The 27950-nt window shown below is 37.6% G+C and overlaps 1 protein-coding gene across 1 annotated transcript in view; it reads left to right on the top strand.

Annotated features, from left to right (window-relative positions):
- Window positions 1-27950, top strand: part of PARD3B (par-3 family cell polarity regulator beta) — a 401848-nt gene that overhangs the window by 152941 nt on the left and 220957 nt on the right. Inside the window, exons 5-7 of the mRNA XM_035571245.2 lie at window positions 10806-10897; window positions 21058-21144; window positions 24666-24791. Coding sequence (XP_035427138.1) covers window positions 10806-10897; window positions 21058-21144; window positions 24666-24791 — 305 coding nt within the window. The remainder of the gene's footprint in view (window positions 1-10805; window positions 10898-21057; window positions 21145-24665; window positions 24792-27950) is intronic.

Below are 27950 nucleotides of genomic sequence, written 5' to 3'. Positions count from 1 at the left end.
AAATGTTCTAAATATTCATAATGTTATGTATATATCATGCTAGGTGGCTGTGTATTATTAGAAAGCCTGTGCTTTTAAGCACACTGTCATCCATTGTTCAGTAAACACAATTACATTGCTCTATCTTTCATCTCTTCTCTAATGAATCCATACTAATTGATTAATCAGTGCTGTTGCTTCACTATGATAATCCCATATGAGGAGCAGTAGTAACATCACTAGCAATTATTAGCATACGGTGTACACGGAGGAAGCAGACTGTAGCACACGGCCAGTGCCACCAGAGGAGGTGAGCAGTGCCCGGGCTGGGCCCCATGCTCCGTCTGCAGGCCGCGGGCACTTGGGGCAGCCTTGGGCACAGCGCAGGGCTGTGCTGCCTGGTAGTGCTGTGCTGCTGGAAAAAGGTGTGTCTGAGGAGGTGGGGGCACTGTGGGCAGCTGGGTCTCTTCCAAAGTGTCAGCTGGATGGGTTATTGAAGTGACCATCGTCCTGACTTAATGATGAGAGTGATTTCTAAGGCAAGGTAAAGGATAGTCTTACACCACTACAGCATTTTACTGAGGTAACTTTGGTTTCTAAAGCAGTGAGTGCAGTTTTCTGATCTTGGACAGAAGTTAACTTTGGTGATCTCAGGTTGTGAGCAGTGCTGTGGCAGGTGGTTGTACGGTAATGATTTGGTTTTCCTTGCTGATGCAGAATCAACAGAACTATGGACTTCTGTCACCAACCTAACTTGTTTCAGGCTATACGTTACATGCTCAAGATAGCAGTGAAGTAATACATGTGTTCCTCAGTTCAGTCCCTCTACTGATTTTGAAAACCGGTTTGTTTTTTGAATTTTGAACCCTCCTTATCCACTCCCACTGTCACTGGTGGTGGTGGTGAGTGCAGATTTTCATTTGGTTGTTTGACCTACCTTCCTTTTCCCTCTTCTCCCTGTTTTTTCCTCTAAATATCAAAGTAGACAATGATAGCATCATTGAGATTTCCCACATATCCATAACTTTCCTTTGGATTGAGAAAGACAGCTAAATTCAATACAGGATTTACTGCAAGGAATAGAGATGTGAGGCTAGAATGTCATTTATTCATCAAGCTTTTAGATGGAACATGTTCTTTAGCAGCCTTTAAGATAATACTGATTGCACATTGGTGTGGCTGAAGAAAGTTCTGATTTGATACAGCAACTGCATTTGTATTTTTTTCTCTTTTCTGTATTGTAAATATATATATATGTATTTTTTCAGGTGTTCAGAATTAGTAGTTTTATGTGGTGTAGGTAGAATTCTGTTTTGGGGCGAAATGGTGATGTGGAATTATGTGCAAGAATGCTTAGATAAGACTTTAAATGTTGACTAAGTAATGCTTTGAAGAAATCGTTTCAATGTATTGTATAGCATTTTCAAAGATTTCCTTTTTTTAAAGGAATACAAGTAGTTCCTCTTTGCGTAAATGAGAGGATTTTATAGTTTGCAAATCTTTTGTAAATGGTTCTGTCAATTCAAGATCTTGGGAAGCTTGAAATAGTGAGTCAGACTAGGGAAGATAATATGATAGTCTCTTGGTCTGAGAAAATTTGCTGGATTCTCTTGCAGAAATGTGATTTTTTCCCATTTTTGCAATATCATTAATTGCACCATGGCAGTTTCTAACCAAGAGAAGAGATTAATGTGCATTTGTGGTGCTAATTATGAGCACTTCTAAAATGATGCTCGTTGCCATGGGAATGCCCCCAAATAATTTGTATAGTAGCTCAAATGTCCAAAGGTTGTATACTTTCTTGAATACAGATTCTGCCTCCAAGTGGGTAATACAGAAGAAATTATAAGTTTTTTCTTGGAAACACCTACTTCTTCACTTCCTTGCATTGCCGATAGCACTGCTAAATGGTCCCTGTAAATAAGAGAGCCATAGATTTCTGGACAGTAAATACAGCATTTAATTAAAACACTAAGAGGTAAATAAAATATTAATATTTTAACATTACGCTAGTAGAATCTCAGGGTTTATCTACTTGATTTCTAACAACTAGGCACAAGAGTACTCATGCTTTAGGTCAGCCAAAATCTTTTTAAATGTTCTTAGCATGCATGAGCTCAATTTAATAATCTTTCTGAGACACAAATAATAACCTAACTCACACAGTGACTTGCTAATGCTGCCCTATAGTTTCTAGTTGCCTTGCGGTGCAGGCAGAGATCTTCCTCTGGTCTTCAAAAGACCATGTAGACACACTCAGAAACAAACATAGGGTATTTAAATCAGCAAAACTCTCTGCCTGGTTTTGCTACTTTGTCCTATTAATATAGTTTCAGTCAGGCAAAACCTCAACATTGAGTGTAGCTCTTTCTATAGGTACTGGTCAACTGATTTCTCTCTGATGTTGGGCAGACCCTGACACTTTTTCACTGAAGAAAACAGAGGTTCATTTTCTAAACCACTGTAGACCTTATAGAATTCTAATGTGTTTTTAGTCATGAAAAGCCCTATTGAAACATTCAGTAACATACGTATATGTTTGAATGCCCACCCAAGCAAGAGCAATTAAAATCAACGTGATAAATGGGAAGGAGGGCTAATAAGTAATTGTCTGTTATAAAGTTTCCAGTGGTCATATGACTGGCCACATACCTCCATCATTGCAGTAATTATTCCAATACTGGCAGCTTCTAAAAGTTGCGAACACTTACTATATTACTTATGTTTCTGGTAGTAACTTTTTTTACTCTCCTGAAAAATTTCCTTCTACTTCAAGAATTGGTTCTTGGCCAGTAGAGGTGCTAAATCCAAATATTTATCAATATACTATCAATGCTTTTAAAAGCTGCTTTATAGTATTTTGGAAAATACATTGCTCACACCTCACCCTGGAAATTCTTAAAATGTTGGGCTTAAGTCCAGAGTTTTATGTGCAGGAAAGCTACTTCTGGAGACTTCACTGTGGTAGTTCTCATTTTTCTTTTCCTCTGAGCCTTTCACAAAAGGAAGTACTTACACAGGCACTCTCGCTGCACCTCTTCCTTCCCTTCAGCCATGTAAACCAAATGCTAATAAAGGTGTGAACTCCACTACTGTTGCAGTTAGTGGAAATTTCTTTTTTTCTAACTCGGTGTTAGAGAGAAATTTCTCATCCAAGGACCCTTGGAAAGTTTCATGACCAAAATTAAATGCAACGGTTTTGATCTCCAGGCTTAAACCAATCCTTGCTGCTCTTAAAAAGAGGACTTTACTGTTTGTTCATGACTTTAGGAATGGAGTGTTGCTGTTTCCATGCAGTTTCAGGAGGTTCATGAGCTACATTTTTAATGGTTAAGACTGGAAACAAATTGGGTTAGGGAGGACACTTTGGAGGTTGATTTTGGCAAAGTGTATTTTATGCTGCAAAGCTGAGCATTTCCAGAAGAGCTTATTGGACGTTAAGAGGTATGAGACTGGTTGGTGTCACTTCTGTCCGCAGAGAACAGGGGCTCTCCTGGTTTGGTTCATGCTGACTCCTGTACTCCCTGGGAGCTGTGTTTGATATCGACAATATTTTGCCCAGGTACAAGGCAGTGGCTTCAAGGTATCTGTTGAATTTGGACCAGCGGTGATTAGGAAGATAGAGGATATTGCTTCCCATGGTTAACCCCATGAGGTACTCTTCCCCGTTTTCTAGGTGTGAGAGAGACCTGCTTACTGTTCCCAGTGTGCCCTCCCACTGTTTTGGCAGCAGTTGTTGACCACTGCTCTGAGGTGTAAACAATCATTTTGGAAATGGCCATGTATCCTTAAGATGTTCCTGTCCCACTTCTCACAATGATATGGAGTACATCACTTGAACTGTGCATGTGGTTCAGTTACACCTAATCTGCCCCAGTGCAAAGTTGCACTGAGTAGGTAGACCTGCCAGGGAAGGAGTTAGCACTGAAGAACAAACACTAAGTATGCTGTCCACAAGTATGGTTCAGCCGTGAGGATAACCCTCAGCAGAGAGTTGGTAGCAAACACTTTAGTGGAATAATTTCTTAATCTACTCCAGACTGATTCCCAGGAGCACGTCTATTTATGCCCTTGGCTTAAAATATCTTTTTAAGTGCCAAGACCAGCTCACTACAACATTCAAGGCACCCACTGGTAGTTGAGAGGGGAAGGTGTTGCTGTTATGGTTCCTCAAACTGTCATGTAATTGCTGAAAGCCAAACTGTATTACAGCTTGTTTTTGCATTGTGCTAATTAAACATGAATCCACTTGCATATTGTGTTAAAAATATCCGAAGATGTACAGCTATTCTGATTTTGAAAAATACCTTTACCAGTCCAGCAGAATACATTTCAGTTGACAACACAGAAAGAAGTTGCATGATTCTTATTTTTATATTTGTTGCCTGCCTAAAAATCATCTTTAGCAAGTGAGTAATTGCATTTGCAGATACTGCACAATTGCATCAATTATCCATTTAAAATGAATTTCATTCTGAATAGTCAAGAGCATGATGTAGATTAATCAGTAAGTGAAAAGGAAGTATTGTAAGCTGTTTAGAAATACTCATCATGTTTTGTGGAGGCAGAGTGATTTAAATCAAGCAGACCGCTGGAAAAGTAAGGAATACACAGTATCAAATGCTAATATTTTTTCGTTTAGCTTAGCAGCTTTTTATCAGCCTGTTTTGCCTTGGTTTCTGTGCGTGATATAGCAATGATAGTTATAGTGTGGGGATTTAGATGGTTATGAATTTTTAAATTTAGATAAATCAGTTGTGATTATAAATACACTTGTTTAAGTATGACAGCTTGCATGTCTGATCAAAATTTCTCTTTCGGACAAGCTCTGTAATGTCATTTAAGAGCATACTGAACAGCTTACTCAGTTTCTATTATCGGTTAGTTTTAAAAGGGTTTGCTGGTTATTTCATTACACTTTGAAGCAAAAAAGGAAAGTGATATTTTAAATTTCATCTGATTTTTTTGAAAGGTATATTATTATACTAGCTTTTGCGGTACCAAACCATTCCACTTACAAATACATTTCAGGAAGTGTTTTTGGTTATTATGGAAAGTTGTGTGGGTGGGCAGGTAACTAGGTAAGCAGATGAAATGCAGATAGATATTGACAAAAACTTTATTTTCCTGTCTAGCATATGAGTGACTTTGGTTTTGTGTAACCTACTGAAAGTTGTGGTTTGCTGCATTCTTCGTTTTACAATATTACGGTGACAGGAGCATGGTAACAAAAGGCCCGGGTTCCTGTGGGGGAAGCGGGCTTTCAAGCTGTGCAGGAGCCCCACACGCTCACAACCTCTGCGGCCTTCCGGCAGGCCCGGTGAGGCCCGGCGAGGCCTGGCTGCCACGCGGTCACCTGCGCTCTGCCAGGGCTTGGAACCAGCCCCGTGTCTAACTGCTGAATGTTAAATCAAGAGTTGTGTAACGTGGGTTCAAATGAGGTTAGCATACTTAAACCTGTGCCTGTTTATATTCTTATGGAACAAAACCCAGCATGTACACGCGTTCCTTGAGCCAGATGGTTTGGGGTATTTGGTATGCAATGTCAGCTGTTGTGTTTGTTGCTGTAAGTAAAGGTAAACACCTTTGTAGCGGCTACTAATCGGTTTGGGAATATTTATGAAAGTGCGGATTTTCAAGCTAAAAATAGTGCTGTGGCTTTTTAAACTCTTTCTGGCTGTCAGAAATGCTCACATGATCCTGAAAGTGCTGCTAAAAATGCTCAGTTTTTAAATATGGTAATAAGGGTTGTCTGTTGTGAGAGCAGTAGATGAGACATTTCCTGCATTTGTAAACTAGTGTCCCTTTCACCCACAGCTTTCTTTGCATCCGATTGTTTGTTGTGTTGGTAGGGCCTGAACTGCCACTGAACCTTCTTGGAGGAGGATCCACGCTGGCCAAGCAGGGAGAGCGAGCTCTGCGACCTGCCGCTCTGCTCCGTGACCTTCTGCTGCGGGGTCTGGAGGTCTTTCCTTTGTTTTAAAAGCCTGACCTCCTCAGGGAATACAATACTATAAACTGGAACTTAAGGCATATATTTTCACTTTTAACTTGGCCATTAAAATAAAGTTTGAAATAAAGATATTTTCCCTTGGGATATGCCAGACTTTGAGTGGATACTATTTGTAATTCTTATTAATAGATCTTATTTATTTCCTTCAATTTTATGGTTAGCATCTGATGACTGCTTTATACTCCAAGTATACCCTGCACTCAGGATGTTCTGCAGTTGTTTACACAGAGTTACTGTTTCTCTAAACTTCCCATCTAGTTCTGAGATTTGTCTACTGCTGCTTATTGTTTAATAAGAATTCCTTTTCCAGATAGAAAAGGACCTTTTTTTTTTTTTTCCAGCTGCATAGCTTTTCCAAAAGTGATAGATCTGCAGTTTGGAATGACCTGCAAACTTACATTTTGTCCTAAGAATAGTATTGGGAGTCTGTCAGAGAGGTGAATAACAGCCCTTCTATGCCTGCTGGTGGCTCTTGACTATTTCTAAAGATCTGTCATGTTGACAACGTGGTATAGTGTACTCTTGAGTGAATTTACAAAATATTGCTATAGGAGACCCTCAGTGAAAAATTTCTTTTGAATTAAAAGATAATGGAAAACTACACCGTAACCAGAGTTTAGCTGGAAAGCTGATCAGGTGCAGATTTTTTTTTTTTCTAAGACTTGAAAATATACCTTTTCTTAGTTGTGACAATAGCAGAAAAGCAGAGCAATAGCCTAACACAGTGCAGGGCTGGTCAGTGGCCTTGCTGTCAGGCAGCCCTCTGCTGTGTTGGCTGCTCAGGGCTGCTCCCTCTGTTTGAAGTCAAAACAGGAGCTTTGACTGTTTTGAGCTAATTTTATCTATCCTAATTTTATCTATCCCTTTCTCCTTCTCTAGCCAGAAACCTATACTTTAATCTCTACGTTCAAAAGTGCCACTCTTATTTTTTATTTAAGCTGATGGGTTCCAAAGAGTTCTGTGTTTTTGTTTTTGTTTTGTAAAAGGAGCATTTTAAAGAGAGAAAAAGAAGGGGGGGTGGGAGGGAGGGGGCATGTTTCTGCATTTCTCGTATTCTAATCTCAGTACGATGCTCTACTGATTTCAGCATATTTGTTTTGGGAGCTAGTACCATCCATGCTGACTGTTAAATTGGGAATACGGTGCACATTTGCAGGGTAGAAAATGTTACTGGCATATACTCTTTTACTCCAACTGTTACACATACACATTTACCTAGTTCAAGAACTGTCATGTAATGAATACGAGATACTTTCAAGCATTTGGGTTGTAATTGTTTGCAGAGAGCTATTATTTAATAGGATCCCTCTCTTCTGTTTCAGTCCTAATTTGAAAAATTTGCTTTTTGCAGCCCTAAGAAAAAATGCTTAATTAAAATTATCCTTATGTAAATAAATTAAAAAATAATAATAATGCCACTTTTCTTAGATGCATGTGCCTTCTTGATTTTTCTATTTACCATACTTTTTTGCATTTATGCCTATTTCCTAACTGAAAACTGCAATTCTGTTGTATTATTCTGGCAGCTGAATTTGAGTAAAGTTTTGGGAGTCAGTGTCATTAATTCTGCTATTGAAAAACTGACAATTGATCTTTATTAACAAGGTATTAAGAATTTGTGTGTTTTGGATCATTGTCTTCTAATAGTTATGCATCATTGGCTTGCTATCATTCAGCCTGTTGGGCAGGAGATATCTGTTTAAATTTACTGTGGCTCTAATGAAATGCTGAAGTATAAAAGGAATTTGCCCGTTTGTAGTGATTATTACGTGACTGGAACTCTAATGTCATTCTCAGAGAGTCTGATTATGATTATGAATCTCTATTATGATTCATGTTTCTGTGATAAGTTAAGACTTTAAATATATTTAACTGTATTTACTGATTTTAGCGTGCCATAATCTGTGGTGTGTGAGCACTGTATGCCTTCAAATAAAAATTGGGGATGATGTTCAGGAGGGGAGTATGACACTGAACCCTCCCTGTGGCATTTCTGCAGTCTGTAAAAACTCAGCGGTCCAGCTCAGGTGTGGATAACTACTCTTTTAGCAGCCTTTACCATTGAATGTTAAAGAAAAAAAAAAAAAAAAGCTGTAGTTGAAGTTACGGACTCCAGACTTCATCCTCTAATTCCTTTCTGAAGCTCTCCCTTATGGAACAGTGGAGATGAGCGACTGTCAGGCACTTCACAAGGTTGGACCACTTTTTCTAACACAGGAATAAACATGCCCTGAAACATTCCTGACACATTTTAAAATCTGTCCTTGAAGACCTCTGTTGGAGATCTGATACCCCTAATAGCTATAACAACCTTATTTTCCAGTTTGCTGACATCTTTTGCAGATCTTACCTTTAGCAGAAAAGAGAACAGTTGGTTGCCATCTTTGTGTAACAACCTTTTACTTATCTTGCAGTGTAGCTGTGCACTTGCCAACATTGTGCTGTGTGACTAAATAAATCTAATTCCAAGTATGACATTAGACTTGTTGATCAAAAATGGGGTTTTAAACCTGTGAATCAGTCAGCAGAAACATGAGATGAGATCATGTTCTGGTATCTATATTTGTCATTGCTGTGAAATCTCAGTTACCCAAGGAAAGGGGGAAGGAGGACAACTATGGATGTAACCTCGCTGTAGCAAAAACAACAGTACCCAAAAGCCCAGAAATAGAGAAGTAATGTAGCATGTGCAGACTTGAGTAGACTGCAAGGGAAGTTTTAAATAGAAAAACTGTTCTGAGGCATGAGTAGCAAGTTCTCACTCATGCGTTGAGCAGCACTGTATTGCAGCCAATGTCTGGAAGAAAAAAGAGTCAGGTTAATTTACAACCCCAAAATCTGCTCATGGTTTGGCTATTTTCAACTTTCCAAAATGAATACCCTTTGTAGTACCAATGTTTTCTCTGGTTAGCTAAAAAAGGTTAGGTTTGGGTGCTTAGAGTTAATGAGGTCTGTCTCCTTCTGGCATCTGCTGCTACCAAGGCTCTGTCTTTTTTTCAAGATGAAGTCAACACATGAAGGCTGTGTGTCAGATTTCTGTTGCTAACTTGCTGCTTGAGGTTGAGTTTGTGATTTATGAGGTTAGTATGGAATATGCTTCATACAACAAGAATTGCTCCTTGACGTGTGGTTCCACTGTGAAGAGGGATTGGAAGAGATGGCATACACTCAATACACATTTTTTCAAATAGTTCTTCCATTAGTGACAGAAGTTACTTTCAGTGAGCTATACTGGCTTTGCAGTGGAAGCCAACTCTGTTGCCTTGTGCTCTGATTAACATGCAAAGAGAATTGCTGCCAAGATAATAGGTTCAAAGACGTGGGGTGGTGAGTGAACAAAAGGGGAGGGAAAAGGAGGGACAGAAATCCAGCTTGATTTATAATCCAAAAGTTTGCTTGCGAGGCTGGTCATGATTCTTTTCTAAAACAAAAGCAGCCCCCTCTTCCTACAACCTTCTTTCTGCTTATACACTGAAAATAAGTTTCTCAAATCTTTGAGAGACTGAAAACACCAAACCTGTAAAGTGGCCTTTCTGGGTAGAGCCGCCTTTCTGAGTAGATCCATCTTTTGAGAGAAATTGGAAGTTTTAATATACACCATAAAGCTTTTGTAGAAAATAAGATTGTCTAACTAGTTAACTTAGTTGTTTGGAATTTATTCCAAATTGCTACCATTTGCTTTGACACAACTTGATATGGCAAGTATATACATTGGAAAATTGTACTACTGTAGCAACAAAAAATGGTGATTAACTTTTGGCTTTATCTAGTTAAGATCAAGCTTTGAACTGAATTCTCTTAGTATGTTGACAGCTGAAGATTTATGTCTTCCAGCTATATTCCTGTTGCAGAGTTGGCAGAAGTGACCTCTCCGAAGAAGGTCTTTGTTACGGATTTTGCTGTGTTTACATTATTGCCGTGAGGGTTGCAATGAAGTACAGTACATTAAAGCTAATATATCACCTGCTGACAGTGGTCTTATCTCATTGGTACCTCTTTCCCTTTTCCAGTATGGAAAAAAATGCAAACATGAAGAATCTAAGGGTCAGGAAAGGAAAGTTAATAGTTTTAAAGAATGTTAGCATTAATGTTAGGTCCCTGTGTGCACTGTATTTTTGTGCCTGGCCAAGTCATTCCATAATTTCGTTTTCTGTGAAGTTAATGTGAAAATGTCTTTACCAGAGTAAAGCTGCCAAGGGACAGAAAAAGCAGTTTGTTTGAGATTTAGGGAATCTATCATAAGCAAGGAGGTGGCAGGGGAGGAAGCAGTATTGGTAGCTTTTCCACCTCTGTGGAGGCCTTCAGCTTGAACTGTTCCCTGTCAGCATGGAGCAGCTTTTTAAAGACAGGTGCCCAAGCATACCATAGCCTGCCCTATACAAGTCCAGGGTGGCTGGTGACTAGTTTCATCAATCACTCTGTCTTTTTGCAATGGGTTGAGAGATTCTGAATGTCCTGTTAGGTTGTGTGAAGTTAAGGGAGGAAATCTACTGACTATACAGGGCCTTGATGCAAAATCTCTCTCTTCCCAGAGGTGGTGGGAATGGCCTTCTGGCATATTGAACCAGAATGTCAGTGGAAGCATGGTGGGACTCTGGACTGAGCAAACAGGACTGTAGATGCCCTCCCATTTCTGTGAAAGTTGTTGCGTACGCACCATACAAAATGGGCCTTTCGGACCTCCCTGTCAGGGGGGGGTGATGTTACTACTCATTTTCTCTTTCAAGCACTGGCTCAATAATATCCGCAGTCAGTGTTCTATAGGCATAAATACGTGCTTAGTTTCAAAATGTGCTTTGAAATCTCTCAACAGGGTGCTTCCCAGGGATCCTTTGAGGATGGGGAGATGAACCTCAGTGGACCTACAGAACTGTTGTCATCTCAGAGGGCCCGGCTCCCTGTCAGGTAGGGACATCTTCGGTGCGGCGCTGACTTGAGCATGTTTTGTCAATATGCAAGTCAAGACTGACTTCTTCCACCTGCGCCTGTGTTGTGCTCATTTTCATCATGATCTCTTCTTCCTCATCCCTTTTCCTATTCTAAAAATTCACTCAGTGCATATACCGAAGAATTTATTTGCACATGGCAATCTTTTACCCTGGTTGGCAATTATGGAAGGTTTTACTTGTGTTTGCAGTATAAGGGTAAGATGGAGGTATGATACTGTTGTATATTCAGTGGTTTGCAATTTTGCAAGTATTTAATGTCTCCAGATAGAGGATGTTCTTACGTAGTATGTTATATCTGAAATAACCATTTGGCTGAACCATATAATCCTAAAACAATCTTTTTCAGTTAAAATGTCACCTCTGTAAGGTTATTATTTCACTATATACTGTAGTAGATTTTATTTCTATGTTTATACATTGTGAAAACTATAGCTAATATTTGCAGTATTTCCCTGTGCATTACCTCACTAGGGTAGTCAGATTGAATGCATCTATTTCCTCTCTTCATTTACAACAGACCAGAGATGGCTAGTGCTGTTAGAACTGAAGGTAGTAGGGTTCATATTGTTAATTTGGGAAATACCTTCTATTTTGACCAGTCTAAATTTTGAATGGAACTTAAGTAAATATATAATCTGGCTTGGAAGCCAATACAGTAGAATTTGATAGCGGTATAGCTGAAATAAGAAGAAACTAGGTGTTCTCAACAAGTGTAATATTTAGTTTTGGGGTTTATTGTTCCTGAAATCACAAGGAAAATCCCGAATGGCTGAACTGAAGTTCAAAATAAAACAAAACAAAAAACACACCACAAACCTTTAAATAACTGCTTAAAAAAGCAGTTTACATTTGTTACTGCAGCCTGACTTGTTAATTTTGGTGTATAGTGTCACAAAGTAGGTCATTCAAATCCTCAGTGTTGATAATAAGGATTTGACCTGGCAAATTTACAGCAAAGTGTTTTCATATTGTTACTGTCCTGTCCCATCCTAAGCCTAAATTTCAGTTTGGAGTGGAGATTAAGGTTGTGCTAAAATAACCTTTTTGAGTAGGGAAGGGAGTTAAGGTATTCAACACACTTTGTCCAGTGTATTGTGTTTGCTGAAAAACTGTAGTGATATAATAACATGTTATATAATAAAAGTGTCATATGGGAGATGTGTGTGTGACAGGTAAGACATCAAAAATAAATTTCCATTTCAATTTTGAGGAAAGCAAATAATCATTTACTGTAATTCTGCAACTCATAGTTGTTTGTCAAAACAGTATAAAATAAAAACAGTGTAATGAATAATATCTGCATGCTGTAATCTTAGAGCATTTATCCTCACAAATACCTGAGAAAAAACAAGTGCTAATATTCCCATTTTATATAGATGGGGTTCCAGGAAAGAGGCATGAAGTTCTATACCCAAAGCATGTGCTTTGGTCTGTCAGAAGCGGGGACTCTGGTTTTCTGGCCCATGCCAGGGTTTTGCTGGAGAGATCACCTTCCCTTTTAAGAGCACATAAAAATCAGTCTTTTCCATACAAGAGAGTTAATTTCTTAGTCTTGTTCTGTGTGTCATCATTTCATTTCTTTCATGGGAGATTCTTTCACCTTGGTATGGTTGCGCTTCTCGACTCGTCTGTCTGCATTTTTTCCCCTCTGAGCCCTCCTTGTCACCTGCTTTTTTATGCCATTTTGTACTTCTCTTTCTGGCTGGCACTGATGTGTATTTTTAGAATGGTCTCATCATGGAAAGGAATTGGAGTGCTCTTCCAGCCTTCTTTGCACCTGCCAGGCCTCTAAGTTACATGCTAGCTGATTAGTGTTCATCATGCAGGTATTGAACTTAGCTTAGTTGCTAATGTTTTTTTCTCTTTATATAATTTTGCTCAAGTCATCTACAGTTTGTTTCACCTGAGGTAGTTATTATGCATCACCAAATATATGCACTCATTTGTCTCTTGATCTGTTAATTTGTTACGTGGATTAATCAAGCTCTGCTCATGCTATGCTCAGATTTATTGTTGTCTTTATGCCTTTACTAGCATGTTTTAGATCATCTAAGTTCTCTTAGGAGTTATCTGAGAACGTGTTAGTGTTTATCAGGTTAACCAAGTTATTGCTTATATTTGAGATTCTTCAGAAGATGGTGGTTGTATTCACTTGTATTTTGGTGGTGTCATCAGAAACTTTGGCAGTGAGAAAGATGACAAGACGTCTGTGTTATATTTCAAATCCTGAAATGGACAGGTCTTCTCTATTATATCGCAAAACACTCAATAATGAACCTAATTCTCTGAAATTTTTTGTTGAAATATGCAAACCCCCTTGGAGGGAGGAGTATGGAAGGAAAAATGACAAAGGATATAGATTGGGTCCCACTCAATGACTGAGCATCAAAGTGCTGAACCAGACAGGGAGTAGAGGAAAAACTAGTCAGAACAATGTATTCCCAAGAACCTTTCTGTGTTGGTTGTAATTTTTTGTAGGTATGTGATTCATCATAATCTGGATTGAGATTAATTAATTAAAGAAAAACACTGACCAGAAAAAACATCAACAGCAATATAGAGAGGAGCAGTGTTTCCTTAAATGCAGAACTCCAGTGAAATAGTTCTACCAAAATATAACTTGCTGTGCATCCTAGGGGCCTGAGGAGAGGAGTACACTGAGATTTTTTTTAAAACACTGTTTTGCCTGAAAGTATTGATAAAATGAGCTGTTGTTTTTTTTTGTTTTTCCACTCCCTAAAAATTATGAAATATGTTCAAGTATTTGCAATACATTCACATTTCTTAAAACAGTGTAGTTAGGGGGAATTCAGAAAACACTGCTCTGTAAAACTTGTTGGCATTTCTGTGAAATTTACCAGAATTTTAAAAGTTAAAGAATATACATTTTAAGGCAGTGATTTTGCTGTTGTATGGCTTTCTCCTTAGAGAAGTGCAGAGTTATTTTAAAAACTGTTTTATAGAGGTATTTTCTTTAGGAGGAATTGTTTTATAAAGAAAAAATAATGAATCAATCACTAGAGACTATCTATCTTTCTTACTAGTATCTTAATTTGATTGAATCTAACTAATTATTTGTATTAGAAGCTCTTATTAATAAAACGATGAAAACAGTTATTTCCACAAAAAAACGTTAAGTAACATCTTGATATATAATTTGGTTCCTTTCACGCTGTTCTTTCTGGAAAATAAGTAAATTATAATTTGTGCAGGTGTCTGTCTTGTTATATTTCAAAGGTTTTAGGGCCATGAAGGACCACCGAGTCATGATACTATAAATCTTCATTTAAATAAGTCATGTTAAGTTTAATGATGTTAATGAAACTAATATTTCAGCCTGAGAGCTGCTCCATGCTATGGAAGAAAAGAAAACCACTATTGTGACTGCTGCTTTTACCAGAAAATACTCCTTTCTGCCATTGAATTTGATCATTATGACCTATAGCACTTAAATAAAATAGCACCTAGTCACCTAAGAAAATTATCTGAGGCTTCTCATCAGAGCAGCAGCCTATCTGAGGTCAATGTTCCTTCTCCAACTGTAGCCAGTAATGGGTATTTCAGAGGGAAGCAAAATAAAGAACATCGTGATTAATATTTTATGATTGTGAAACCTGGTCAGTTGAAGGGAAAGGCTTCAGACCTGGCTTACTTTATAATTCTCATTCAAGTAGGAAAACTGTTCCATTTGAAGTAAATCAGTTCATTAAATTAAGTAGTTAAAATTAGAAAGGTGCACGTTGGGTAAATGAAATGATGGGCAGTATGGAGGACTTCTAGCTCCTCTATGAAGAAGCTAATAGGAAGGAAATTTCCTTGCCTGGATTCTCTAGAAAACATTTCACTGTAGAAGTACTGGGAAACTTTTCGGGACTGTATCCCTCACCTCAGGAGTCTGAAAAATTTAACATGACCTTCTGAGAGATGAACTTTGCTGGAGGAAGACATGAGACAGCCTGTTACTGACAGTTCTTAAAGGAATAAATAAAAGCAGGACTAATTATAATCCTCTTGTAATTTGTGAAGGTGGATTTTTTATTTTGTGTTTGCTGGTAAAGATAATGTTCAGAACAAGAGAAGCCAAGCTAATACCATCATTGTAGAAAATTTGGTATTTTTCCTTGCTGCCTATTCTAGATGAGGACTGAAAGATTTTTAAATGAACAGTGGGGTCTCACTACTCTACAGAAATCAGAGTGAAATGTGTTACAGCCCAAAACCTTTAGTCCCGTAGCACAGTGTACATGGAAATACTGAAACCTTTCTTCTGTTTCTTAGTAAAAATGACAGTTTTAAGAGACAGGAAACTTGTATCTGCTTGGAAGTGGATGTTTAGCTTAATAGCAGTGGATTAGTTGGAACTGAAAGAGTAATTTATGCATAGATAATTCATTACATGTTTTCATTATGTTCTGTTTTGCTGTCTTCCCACTTCTTTTTAGCAGAGGTCAGGGTTAGTTCCTTGGTTTAGGCACTGTAGATACATAATTAAAGTGTAACGGCAGGGTTTTTTCTTCTCTATATTTTACTACTTTTTTTTTTTTTAACCACCTTCTGTGTCTTGCAGTAGTCTAAAAACACAGAAGTGGAACAACTTGATTAAAAAACAAAAAAGACAAAAACCTGTGCCTGCAGGCTGTCTGATTTGTCTTTAAACTTATAGACAGCTGATCTTGTGAGAGCTAACAAATTTTAGTGGGGAAAAATCTGTATTGCAGTGACATCTTTACTAGATTAACACATTTTAGATATGAGGAGATGATTGGTTGCCTCCTCAAACCTGAAGCTGGAAGATTATGACATTATTTCATAGTAAATATTTAAATTTTTTGTGAGTGTTTTTGTTGTTGTTGTTTGTTTGTTTGTTTGTTTCTTCATTTTTTTCCCCCGTGTGGAATGGAACAGCTGAAACATGCCTGACTCTCTTAGAAGCAAGTGAGCAGTTTTGGCTGTGCCTGGAAAGCTCCTTTGTGACCCTTCACATTATTATTTTCTCCTCTCCTTGCAGAATACTCTCCATCACTGGATATTGCTCAGACTTACATCTATCTTTGAGTGTATTCACACTATTTAGTATCTCCAGCTACAGTTTCTTCTTTAGAGTTTCCAAGTCATTTTCATCAGAACTTTTGAGCATCTGGTTTAAAAGGGGAAGGAAAAAATGGAAACAGGGGTAGGAGGTGGGAGGAAAATGTGTTTTCTGGCAGCTGTAGTTAGGCTGCCTTCTCCAAAAAGATGGGTACAGATACTTCATTACCATTAGCAACTGACTGGTAATGTGTGAAAGAAGTGCATGGGCAGTCATCACCTTCTTTATTTGGATAGATCTGCGTGTGCTTCCTCTTAAAAATTCCCTTTATAACGTGGTATCACCCATAGCCTGTGCACTCTAACAAATGCGAGCAGCCCTTGTTCGTGGATTCTCTCCTCCCCGGAATGGCAGCATTGGCCAGTGGGGCTGGAGGCATGTGTGAGGGACAAGCAGGGAAGAGTAGCTCAGTAACTTCACCTGTGAGTGAGCTCTCTCTGCATCTGAGTGACATTTCTGTCAGCTATGCTTATCTGTTTGCAACGGGGGATATGACATCCTGTGCTGAGATTTTTTTTTTTCAAATACAGAAGCTTGCTAACTGTACCCTTAAAAATATACAAGGAATTCAGTGATCTATTGAAAGCTTGCTGCTTAGTTATGTGCAGGTGTTGAATAGGGATAAAATGGAGAAGAATATGCTATTGGGATGATAAATACTTAATACTCAGGCAGTAGATCCTTGTGACATGCCCATGATGACAAGTTTTGCTCCATGTAGAAAGAACTTTTTTTTCTGAGGTGCTGTCTTCTATGTGTTTAAAAAAAATAATCAGCTGTAGGTTGCATCTTACTGCATTCTCAAAGAGAAATCCTACCAAAATCCTCCTAGCATTGGTAATTTGGGAAGGTCAAATCCCCATAGCGAACAAAATCCTACTGCGAAACTGCAAAACATTTACCTGTGGAGAGAGGTCCCTTTTAAGCATCTGCGTTTCAGCGGCTGAGATCAGTTCTTCACTATTATTGGATAGTTGGTAGAGGAGCCTTCAGCTGTCAAAGCTTTCCCTATTGTGTATTTGACAAATTGGTAATACCTGATGCAGTTTTCAGGAGAGGGAGCTATAATATTTGACAGCAAGGGCACTGTCAGCGTGAAGAACAGACTGATGGCCACTGAATATGCAGCGCTCCATTTAAATTTTGCTTTCTGTGTTAACAATGGACTGTTGTGCATGCTCACTACACACACACGTACACAGACCTTCTTTCTCTTATCTAAACTGTACTCATCAGCATTTTTAATAATATGCATGGCAAGCCTTCCTGCCAAATGTGATAGACTGTAAAGAATCTGGCAGAAATCAATAAACATCCAGCACTGAAGAATTTACATAGTAAATGACGACAGCTTCTTCAGGTTAAAAATCAATAGTATGGTGTTGACTGTGGCCTTGGATGCAGCAGGCAGGTAACGCAGGGCAGGTGCCGTCCCTGCTGAGACCACAGACATGGTTAGTGCAGCAGCGGGGGGGAAGGGAGACACCAGCACGCATTCGAAGAAGCTGCAGTGCAGTGTTTCTAGTTGGGGTAAACCTTGCAATTCTGATTAGTTTCACTGAAATAAACACTTAAAAAGTTCACTTATGTTGATTGCTGTAAGAACATACCTGTACTTACTGCATTGCGCACCCAGCAGGGACAGGATTTTCTGAGGCACTATCTCTGTCTGCTCCTGGGGAACACACTGATGCTCTGTGCATCGCTCACCTGTGAACTGATGCTCCTGGCCTCTCATCCCTAGCCTGCAGTTGGACTCCAGGTCTTTGCATACTGACTTGATAGGTCAGAATTGGCTTTTCACTTAGTGCAAAATGCATTTGAGATGTAGAGGAGAGATTCAGAATAGGAATAGGTTACAAGTAGGTTACTAAGTTTTGGAAGTTAGCTTTTCTTCTAGGGGGATTAGGTTGTTTTTTTTAAATGTGTTGAATATTGCAGAAAATCCATCCAATGTCAATATCAAAGCTGTCAACCAAAATATGGAAAGCTGCTCTGCATTCTCCCCCACCACTCGCTATCAGTTTTTCAATGTGACTGTCAAACTCAGAGTCCCAGCACCTTGGGGTTCCTTGTGCCTGTAGAGTTTAATAAACTTAAAGCTCATCCTGTTCAGCATTTCATTCACCCATACCTATTCCCCAATTCTCTTGCCACTGTAGTTTAAATTGCAAGTCAGTGTGGACCAGTATGCTGCTGGAGTTAAGCTGTTCTTTTGGGCAGATGAAACCAGCTGGAGGATGGACAGTAGGAGTGGATGATGTCAATTTTTTCCAAGTCTTTAATCTTTGAGGTTTCTAAATCAACAAAGCTCAATCCCAGATATCCTGCTTTAGTTATTTATTTTAAACTCTCAGGCCTTCATAGGTATGATGTAAAAACAGTATGTCCTCTAAGGTCTATTAATGTTGTTGTGAAGGGCAGTTTTCTTTTTAGGTTTAAATAATAACCACATTTGGGAATGAAAAGTAATTCAGAATTGTAGTTTTTTCATTTTGAAATATAAAGTACCTTTTAGATACGTATACGTGGTGTTCTCTTGTTCTGGATATTTAGTGCTTTAGTACATTACTTCTAGGATGTATCACTGTTTTTAAAAGTAACAAACGATCTGCATGCTACTTGTTTTCAGGAAGAAACCAATTTTTCCTAGTGAATAGATTTTAAAAATAAACTTGTATGTTATCTTTGGTCTTGAGCTGACTTATAACTGTAAGTGCATTGATTTAAGATGACAGGTAACCTGTCTGTCATGGTCACCCTCAGAAAATTACTGCTCTATTTTACCGTTGCTTAGGAAGACAACTCTTCACGGGAGTCCTTAAGCAACACAGGGTTATCTGGGGACAACCAGGATTTATTTAAATTTCTCTCTTTACAAATGAAAACCCATTTGCTACTGTTGAATATTTTCTGGACCTTTAGGACTTAACTCCCTTATATGTTTTGGTTCTGTACAAGTTCAAAAGATAATACAAGTGCCATTTTAATGATATTTTTGTCTATTAAGAGAATTGATGGAAATTGAAGGTGGACCTGAAAGAATAGTTAACTTCCTACATGTGTGTTTTTGAGATTTTGGGAACAATCCTGAGTGGAATCTAGCTTTTCTTTCTTTGTTTTTAGTTTCACTAGAAAAAAAAAAGTTTACTAGGACCAAACTAAAAAAAAAAAAAAAAAAAAAAAAACAAACCACCAAACCTCATAGGAAGATTTTTGTCAGGATTTCCAAGCCTGGTTCATGAAGAGGGGGGAATACAGGAAAGAAAAATAGCAATACATGCTGATAATGCCTGTGTAATAGATATAGTAAAATGGAAATCTTTTATGTCGGGATCAATAGTGGTTTGTTGTTCAGGATTTGTCCATTTCATTTATGTGGAATACAAATTCATTCCAGTCAGTCTTTTGTGGAGAAAAAAATTACAGAAACCCTCTCAAAACTGTATAAGTGTATTTTCTCATTCCATATTTAACTGAGCAAGATAAGAATCATTGTACCAAGGGCAAGTTGCTTCTGATTAATCATTATACAGCTGGATAAAAGCTTTTTTAAAATAAAAGTATTACATTATTAGAAAGCAATGGCAGAATTTGTCTAAGATCAGTTGCAGTAATTGTTGTTTCCCTTGTTTTAGGTGTACCGTGTGTTTTTCTGTAATGCCCAGTCTGGCGTAACGAGGGCCTCCCTTCAAGGGTGGTCACAGATTCTGCCCTTACAGCCGTGCCCTTCTGCCCATTCTTGCATCGAATCAAAAGGCCACAGGCCAGGGCGATCAGTCAGCAGATCCCTGCAGAAATTATTGCTTAGGAAAACACTGTTGGGGGAAGGAAGGAGTCAGAGGTGTTTCTCATCTTGTAGAGGTGCGCTCTCTAGATCTGTTGTAAGGTGTTTGCAGAAATGTCAGTCTTCTGCTCAACAGCAGCCTGCACTTAGATCAGACTGACTGGGTCTGTAACTCAGGGCACTATGTAAAGTGGTCACTCAGTTCAGCACTTACAGAACTGGTAAAACTGTAGGATTGATGTGCAGGCATAGACAGAGCTTTTTAGAGTTCAACTGGATTAGAGTATTCCTAATGTGAAGGGAAATACCCAGTAGCTTTCCTCTGGCCACTAATCCCAAGTGTTGCTGTTCGGTGTGATTCGGGGGGAGGGAAGTGTAATGGTAAATGTAGACTAGCACAGAAGGTAGGAATTCCGTACTGAAATGTGGAACTCGCCCCCTTCTGATCTTTTTTGAAGTTCTAGCCAATTCAAGTACCTTCCTTTTCAAACTGTGATCACCCAGAATAGAACTAAGGTCACTGCAAGGCTAGCAGTGTAAAATACTCAATAGGAAAAGAAACGGCACCTAGCCATGAAACAGCAAAAAAATTTTTGTTGTATTGTCAGAGATAATACAGAGGTTATTGGTAATGCTTTTTGAGGAAGGAAACTTCTTGAAGAAATGGGCTGAGTTGCAATTTTGATCATTTTTTTTTTTTGTGTGTGTGTGTATGTCTGAGGTTGTATGCAACACAGGGCAGAAAGCAAGATACTTAAACATAATTCAATTAACTTGCTTATTTGTTTGATGTCTTTAGTGTGTGATCTGCGTGTTCATAATGGGTCCACATGGGGATAATTGACTGAAGCAGCTAATGTGAAACTTAAGTTAAAAAGTTGCTTTTTTTCTAGAACATGTAGAATAAAATTTCTTTAATGGAATGAAGTATCCCCTGACTTCAAAGCGTATTTTAAATATTCTGGTTAATCTACTAAAGGATGCACTTAGGAAATTGTCTAGTGTTTGGTGTCTTTCTTTTTCCAAGTACACAAATCCTAATCTAAAGAAAGATTAAAGAAATTTTTAGGCATTTTGAATTTCATCAGATTTTCTATATATTAGTGAGTTCTGAGCGTAATATTGCTTCTATACTTTATGCTATTTCATCAAATCATTTTTTTTTCGGTTAGAATTTGTTTCTAAGGTAGAAAATTATGTGAAGAAGCATATGAGATGTTTTTTTGTGCTCTTTTTTTAGTGAAATGACAAAAACGGTGGAGATTTCTGGGGAAGGTGGACCCTTGGGAATACACGTAGTGCCCTTTTTTTCATCTTTGAGTGGAAGGTAAGATATTTTTGGCATTGCTCAAGAAGTATTTTAAGGAAAGGATTTCAGTTTCAGTTCTATTAAAGTACCGGTTGTATAACTATAAGGAAGAGCAAATGCTTAAAAATATGTAAAAATTGTTACTTGAGTCTATGACCCTGTCTTCCATTACCAAAATGTTTACTAGTCTTAGTTACATGAGACAATACCAACCAATTTGTTCATATTTGTTCTTTTAATTGTCTCTGTTTTTCTTCTCTGAATGGTAAACTAGACTCTGAGCAGAACAATGTATTTCTAAGATGTCAGGGTTGGTTATATTTTGTTGTGTTTTTGTTTGTTTGTTTTTTGTTTTCAGTTGGATTTCTCTGCATAGGCCCTTTCTTAATGACTTGTCAGAAAAGAAAAGTCAAAAAAAAAAAAAAATCTGCTTGCCTGGTCATGCCTCATTTTTTTCAAGCTACCTTTCAGATTTGGTTGCATAGCATTTATAAAATGTGTACTATACCGTGAACTTTTCTTTGTCACAATACAATTACTTTAATTATAAATGATTTAACATAGTCTCTTGAGATCACAAAAGCCTATTATAGCAGCATGCTCATATTGATGTACTGTAGTTAAGACTGTGTCAGCATTTTCATTATAACTATTTTCCAAGCTATGTAACTGGAATGGTAAAAATAAAAATAAATAAATAAAACATCTGGACTGAAATTTGACATGCGAAGGCTTAGCCAGAGAGTTAATTTGACACTGGAAGCCCTGTATAAGAGATGGGAAATTGCCAGTGCCATAAATGACACTATTATATAGTAAAGTGGCTGCCTGTAATACAAAGCCAATTATTGCAAAAGTAAAAATTGTCTAATCCTTAAATGTTTCTTTACTTGTCAACTTTCACGTAGGACAGAGAACATGAAGGATTAAACTGCCTTGTAAAGGTCTGTATATGTAAATGTTTTCTCAGTGCCATCTGTGATTGTTAGTTAACCCACATTCCTTCAGAATATTTTATTTGCCAAAGGGGAAAGTAGATAACCACTTGCTGGAAAAATGTCACTGTCTCAAGAAGAAAGTTGGTCTTGCATGGGAACTGAAGGAGGTCTGAGTTGTGTGAGGCTTTGCAGGCTGCCTCTTTCGAGCAAGGTGCTTGTGTTCATTGTCCAGCACAAAATACAGACAGTGGTTGTTTGGTTTGGGTATGCCATGAATGTTGGAGTGTGTACACTGTATTTCAAAATGTGATGAAATCACAAGCTGTTAAAATCAATAATTTGTAACTGTAATGCCGTTCTGTATTGAAATCTCACTGTTTTGGGTGTAGCTTTTAAAGACCTCCATAATGAAAGAAAGGAGTTCCTTGGTCTGCATAGTGTACATTTTATTATGTCTTTATCTACAAATGCTCTTGGGGATCACTCAGAGCACAGTAGTGGGTTGTGGGTGTTGTTTTTTTATTATTTTTTTATAAATGTCCTACTTGTTTAAACAGTTGTTTTGAAATTGTAATGACCCTCAGCAGAACCATACATCTTTGTAAGAGCACGAGGGTGACTTAAATCACTCTTACCTCTTAAGCACTAGGCCCAGGCTTAATTAAACAAATTTTAACTCATCAAAGATGAGAAAGTACAGAAGGACGTCTTTTATTTCTGTTAATGACAGGGTGCAATTTATGGGGGCACGTTGGCCATGACCAACTTGGTCTGGTATTTCAATTGTAAACAGTTATCTACTAATAAGGTAATGCTGGCTTTAGACCTAGTGCTGCTGCAGAGCAAAATTTTTCTAGAGGTAGTTAAAACATCTTATTAATTTATGAACTCTTATATAGGAATTACAAAACTAATGGAAATATTTTTTCCCTTTCTTCAGCACTTAGGTATCGTTAAAAAAGGAAATTAAAATTTAATAGTGCATTAAAACAATGCTAAAACTGAGATTGTATGAAATAATTAATGGAGTCATGAATTTCAGCTGCCATAGCATGTGTAACTCAACCCACTCAGTTACCACAGTGCTCACAATAGGTTTTAGACAAGTGGGCAAGCCTATAGCGTTACATGAATGCAGCACCTAGGCACAGTAGGATTAGGGAAGATTATAGCAACGGACTTAATTTTTAATTTCTTTAATTTCCCTGCTTCTGTTGGTTTCTATCTTTTTGTAATTACATTGAACTAGTTCTAAGTGTGTAGCTTTTTGATTGCAGCTGGTTGGATGGTTGTCATCAGTAGGGCCGTGGGCCCTCACCACTGCTTGCCCTTTCAATCCTTTAGTGAAGGGTAGCACAGGCTGCAAGAAAATCCTGATGTGATTTTTTTTTTTTTTGGCGAGATGTTTTGAAGACATAATATTCAGTTGGAACCAAGTTTTCATTTAAAGTACGTTGCTTTAGACATAAATATCAATTTTAAATCTTACTATAAAATAAATCTAACATCAGAATGTTACACATGAACAATGAATATCATGTCATTTGAAATGGCTTGCTGTGAATATGTTGAATGGAATTAAATATGAGAGGCAGTCGTGAATCTGAGAAAAAAGTGCAAGACTTCTGTTTTGCGATTGGAGTGCTGGCAAACTTGGAAATTGCACATTAATATTTTATGGAGTATAATCAATAGAAAATGGTCTCTAAAGGTCATCTGTCTGTGCTGATGTGGTATGGAAATTTAGTGGATAAAACTGGATGATAAAAGGTCTTCACAAACATGCAGTTGTCAGGTTTTTGGGACCTTATATCATTTGATATATCTACGCTAAGCTGTGATTTGCAGTACAGATACTCCAGGTAGGTCAGGAATAGCCCAGTGTTCGTAGCAGTTAGCCACGCTGGAGTTTTGCTTCACTTAATGCAGCACGAGAAGTTTCTGTGCTGCACCTCAGTTTTCAATTTGCACATAACTTGGTTTAAAAAACAAACAAACAAAAACAGACAAAACCTTAGCTTTTGATGTTCTGCTGCTGTCCTACAATGTGAATAAATGGTATTGCTGTCATGTATCACAATAGGGTCTTGAGAACTGAAAAGTTTCAGAGACTTCTCAAACATAGAAACTTTGGTTATTTCTGTCTAATTCTATTGCTGGTTTAGTTTATTACAGTCTAGTTAGAACATTAACTTTTAAAGCGTTTGTGATAACCATTTGTGATTTTCTTCAGAGCAATTTAATCTTAGTGTCAGACATGTATTGCATAAACTATGTTCAACTTTTTATCTGAATGTGGAGATCTAGGTGTTTTCCTTCATTTCTCTAAGTATGACCTACAAGATTTAATGCTTCCAGAAGTTCTAGCATGTGGATTAGCGCTAATATCCAGCAGTTTTTCTTGATGTTTCTTGTAGTCCACTTCTTGTTAATTGAAGCAAGAACTGGAAATTCTTCCTTTAGGTTAAGCACTTCATAACAGTCTATCTCATCTCATATAAAGCAGAGATAAATGTATATATTTAGTTGGTATAAATTAATACCAGCAGAATAAGGAAAGTTTTCATATTAAAAAATAAAATAAAATCTTTTCCCTTTTAGGATGCTGGGACTCTTTATCCGTGGTATTGAAGAAAATAGTAGATCTAGGCGTGATGGGCTTTTCCATGAAAATGAATGCATTGTGAAGATCAACCACGTGGACCTCATAGATAAAACCTTTGCACAGTGAGTGCTGTTTTTACTGGTATTTTTAACTAGATAAGATTTTATACGATGTTGAGTTTATAGAAATGGTTTGTTTAAGTCGATAAATATTTATTTCGGTTAAAATGATGGAAAAAATGATAACTGGAAGAAAGTTTGTGATTTTCTTTCTGAAACCTCTAAAAAAGGTGTAAACTGGGGATAAGAATCTTTTTGTAATCTTAGTAAACCTTTTCTGCTTACTCAATTTAAATGACTTCATTTTTTTAAACTTATCTTCACATTCTAATTCTTCTGTTATTTCTCCATATTGTCTTCAAAATTTTTTCCTTGTAAGAACTTCAGAGTGAATCAACTTTGCAGCATATTTTTGATGTCCTTTTTCAAAGGAAATTAGATTTTTCTGGGCCTAAAGCTTTTTTAGGACTTAGGTTTTTAGAAATACTAGTACTGTCAAACTATGATTAGTGGAGCTAAATGGTAAGTCTCACCTTTTATGACTTTTATGAAAAATCTGTTGACATTTATTATCCATCTCAAATTACTTTAAGTAACAGGTTGCTTTGATTGGCTATGAATTAATTTGACATTGTTGCAGGAAAATAGCCTCTCAAATTTCAGATATTTGCTGTAGTAATTAAATAGTAATTTGTTTTTAACTTCTAATCCATATATTTAGACAGCTGAATGATTGTTTATAATAAAACAAAAACCTATTGAGATGTTAAGGGAGTTGAGGCTTGGCTTAACTTTCTGAACAGTAAGCGAAATGTTCAAGATTTCTAGACAAAAGTACATAATTTCAATTTTAGGGATAAATATTTGCAAAACAGGCTTTGCTAAAAAACAACATGGTTCTGTAGTAGATATTCCCCTGTTTCTGTGGCTGTTTTTTTTTCCTCCTGATGAATTTTCCAGTTAGTGCTTTCTGAATATTTGGTGGTAAATATGTTCTCTCATCTACCATTGTACAGTGTAGCTGCAGTGGCCTTGGACCTGAGGAAAAAACTATGGGCAGTGCAGACTCAGCATCCACAGTACATGCATTTGGGGGCTAGGGGAATATTTTTGGACAAGCTCTAGCCTATAGGTCCCCATGAATTCTCCTGAATTACCTTCTAGAATACCTTCTGCGTCATCAGCACTGACTGTTGAGAACAGCTAGAGAAAGCACCTTTCCAGAGTGAAGTTAATCTTGTGAATATGCCTTTTAGTTTTCATCTGGCAAGATACAATTGTACTAACCTGATAGAAGTCCAAGTTACAAAAATGCAGCAATTCTAATAGATGTGAAGAAGTACTGTCCTGATGACTACTGACCCAGAAATACTCCTTTGATGGCAAAATCTGTTTGCTAGTTTCAAATTGACATTTCTTCATAATCTTCATAAAATCTGTTTTAACACTTAGCAGAGATTGTTACATACTGTCTCCTTCCATTTTCAGCAGTGGCTTTCTAGTATTGCTCCTGGTGATTGCTTCTTCTGCAGCTGTAATAGGAACAACCTACTTTCTGTATTCCCATGTGTATAATATTTGTATATATTGGGACTACTGGTCTGCTTTTTCATTTGCTGTTAATCTATTCAATTACATTCTGTTGTGTTGCAGAGCTTCTAGCACTTCTTTTAATTGACTCCCTTATTTCTTTAAAGTACGCGTTTGGGGTATCCAGAAATGTAAATTTCTCCATCCATTATTTTTTCTCTTTGAAGTGCATCCAGTTATTTTGCCCCTGAAGACTGCATTTAGACTTTCCCAAAGGATGACTTGTGTTATTTCCACTGTGTTTTGTTTGTAGGAGATCTTATATTTTCTCTTTCATATATTTAAAATATTCATCTCCTGAAACTGAGTTTTTAAATTATCTTGTAACATGTAGCCATGTGTGGCCACTTGCAAGGATGAAGGTGAGGAATGAGAGAAACCTGGTTAAGACTTTACATCCTTATGCTGTGAGCATGCAATGATTTTTAAGATCAGGATGAAGTCTGTCCTTGAAAACCTATAACCCCTGCAGACACATTGGGATAGTGCAGTTAAAGTTTCACTGAAACCTAACTCTCAAGGGTGATGCTGGAAGAATACCCTCACAACACTCTTCCTGCCACCTTTCTTCTCTAAGTTTGAGGTTTCCCTTCTGGTCATGTCTCCTATCAGTGAACGCAATTGCTCTGACTACTGGTGCATATATATGCTCAGTGTAGTCAAGACATTTTTGTCTTGCAGAAGTATCCCTTGCATCTGTTGAGACTTTGCTATGACTTCAGCATGTTCGTGTTGCCAAAAAAAGTACACTCAAAACAGCCCCTCCCTCCCAGGAGCTATAGCTGCAAGGTGGATGTACTATGAAGTATTGTTGGTCTGGGAAAGCACTAGGTGTACATTCAGGATGTTACCATCTGCAGTGGCTTGTTCACTGTAGCAGTGTAGAAAACTTTGTTTACTTCAGAAGTATGTTCAGCGCTGACTTCTGTTTCGTAACTGAGTATAAATCCAAAGCCAAGATTTCAGTGAAATACTGACTTTGCTGACAGATATGCTAAAGAAAGGTAGGAGATATGTAAGTTGTTCTCAAAGGACATCATGATTTAGGGATATGGTTTAGTGGTAGACTTGGCAGTGCTAGGTTAACGGTTGGACTTAGTGATCTTAGAGGTCTTTTCCAACCTAAAAGATTCTATGTTTCTATTTAAAAATAAATGTGGCCATTACTTTTCCCTTCGACTTGCCTTTTGCTAAACAGAAGCACTTTATTTTTTTTCATTCCCCAAAAGTTCTTCAGGTACTATTTCTGTTTTTATTTAAGTTGCCTTCTGCAATGTGGAAGGCTTTCAGTCCACTTCAGTTAAACCCTCAGAAGATGAGAAAGGAAAGCACAGAAAGTGTTCTACTTTGTTCCTTCAGAACTCAAGGTTTATAACATATCTTAACAGATATGACTGAGTCTATAGGTTGTTCAAAATCGGGGGAAGGCTGTGGGAACTGTTGCTAAGTTGTCTTAATTGCCTTTCAAAGAATCATGAGTCCAAACATTGTATTGTTATTGAATATCAAGTCAAGGGGAGCAGTTTCATGAAATGCTCTAACACAGTTTCAGGTGCTGTACTTGAACATATCTTTAAATACATTGTTTAAGTCCAAGTATCTACCTTAGGAAGAAGCTGCTGCTTGAAAGAT

Source organism: Cygnus atratus, chromosome 6 (genome assembly GCF_013377495.2).
Source record: "Cygnus atratus isolate AKBS03 ecotype Queensland, Australia chromosome 6, CAtr_DNAZoo_HiC_assembly, whole genome shotgun sequence".
Taxonomy (NCBI): Eukaryota; Metazoa; Chordata; class Aves; order Anseriformes; family Anatidae; genus Cygnus; species Cygnus atratus.
This window is presented reverse-complemented; position numbering and strand designations above follow the sequence as displayed.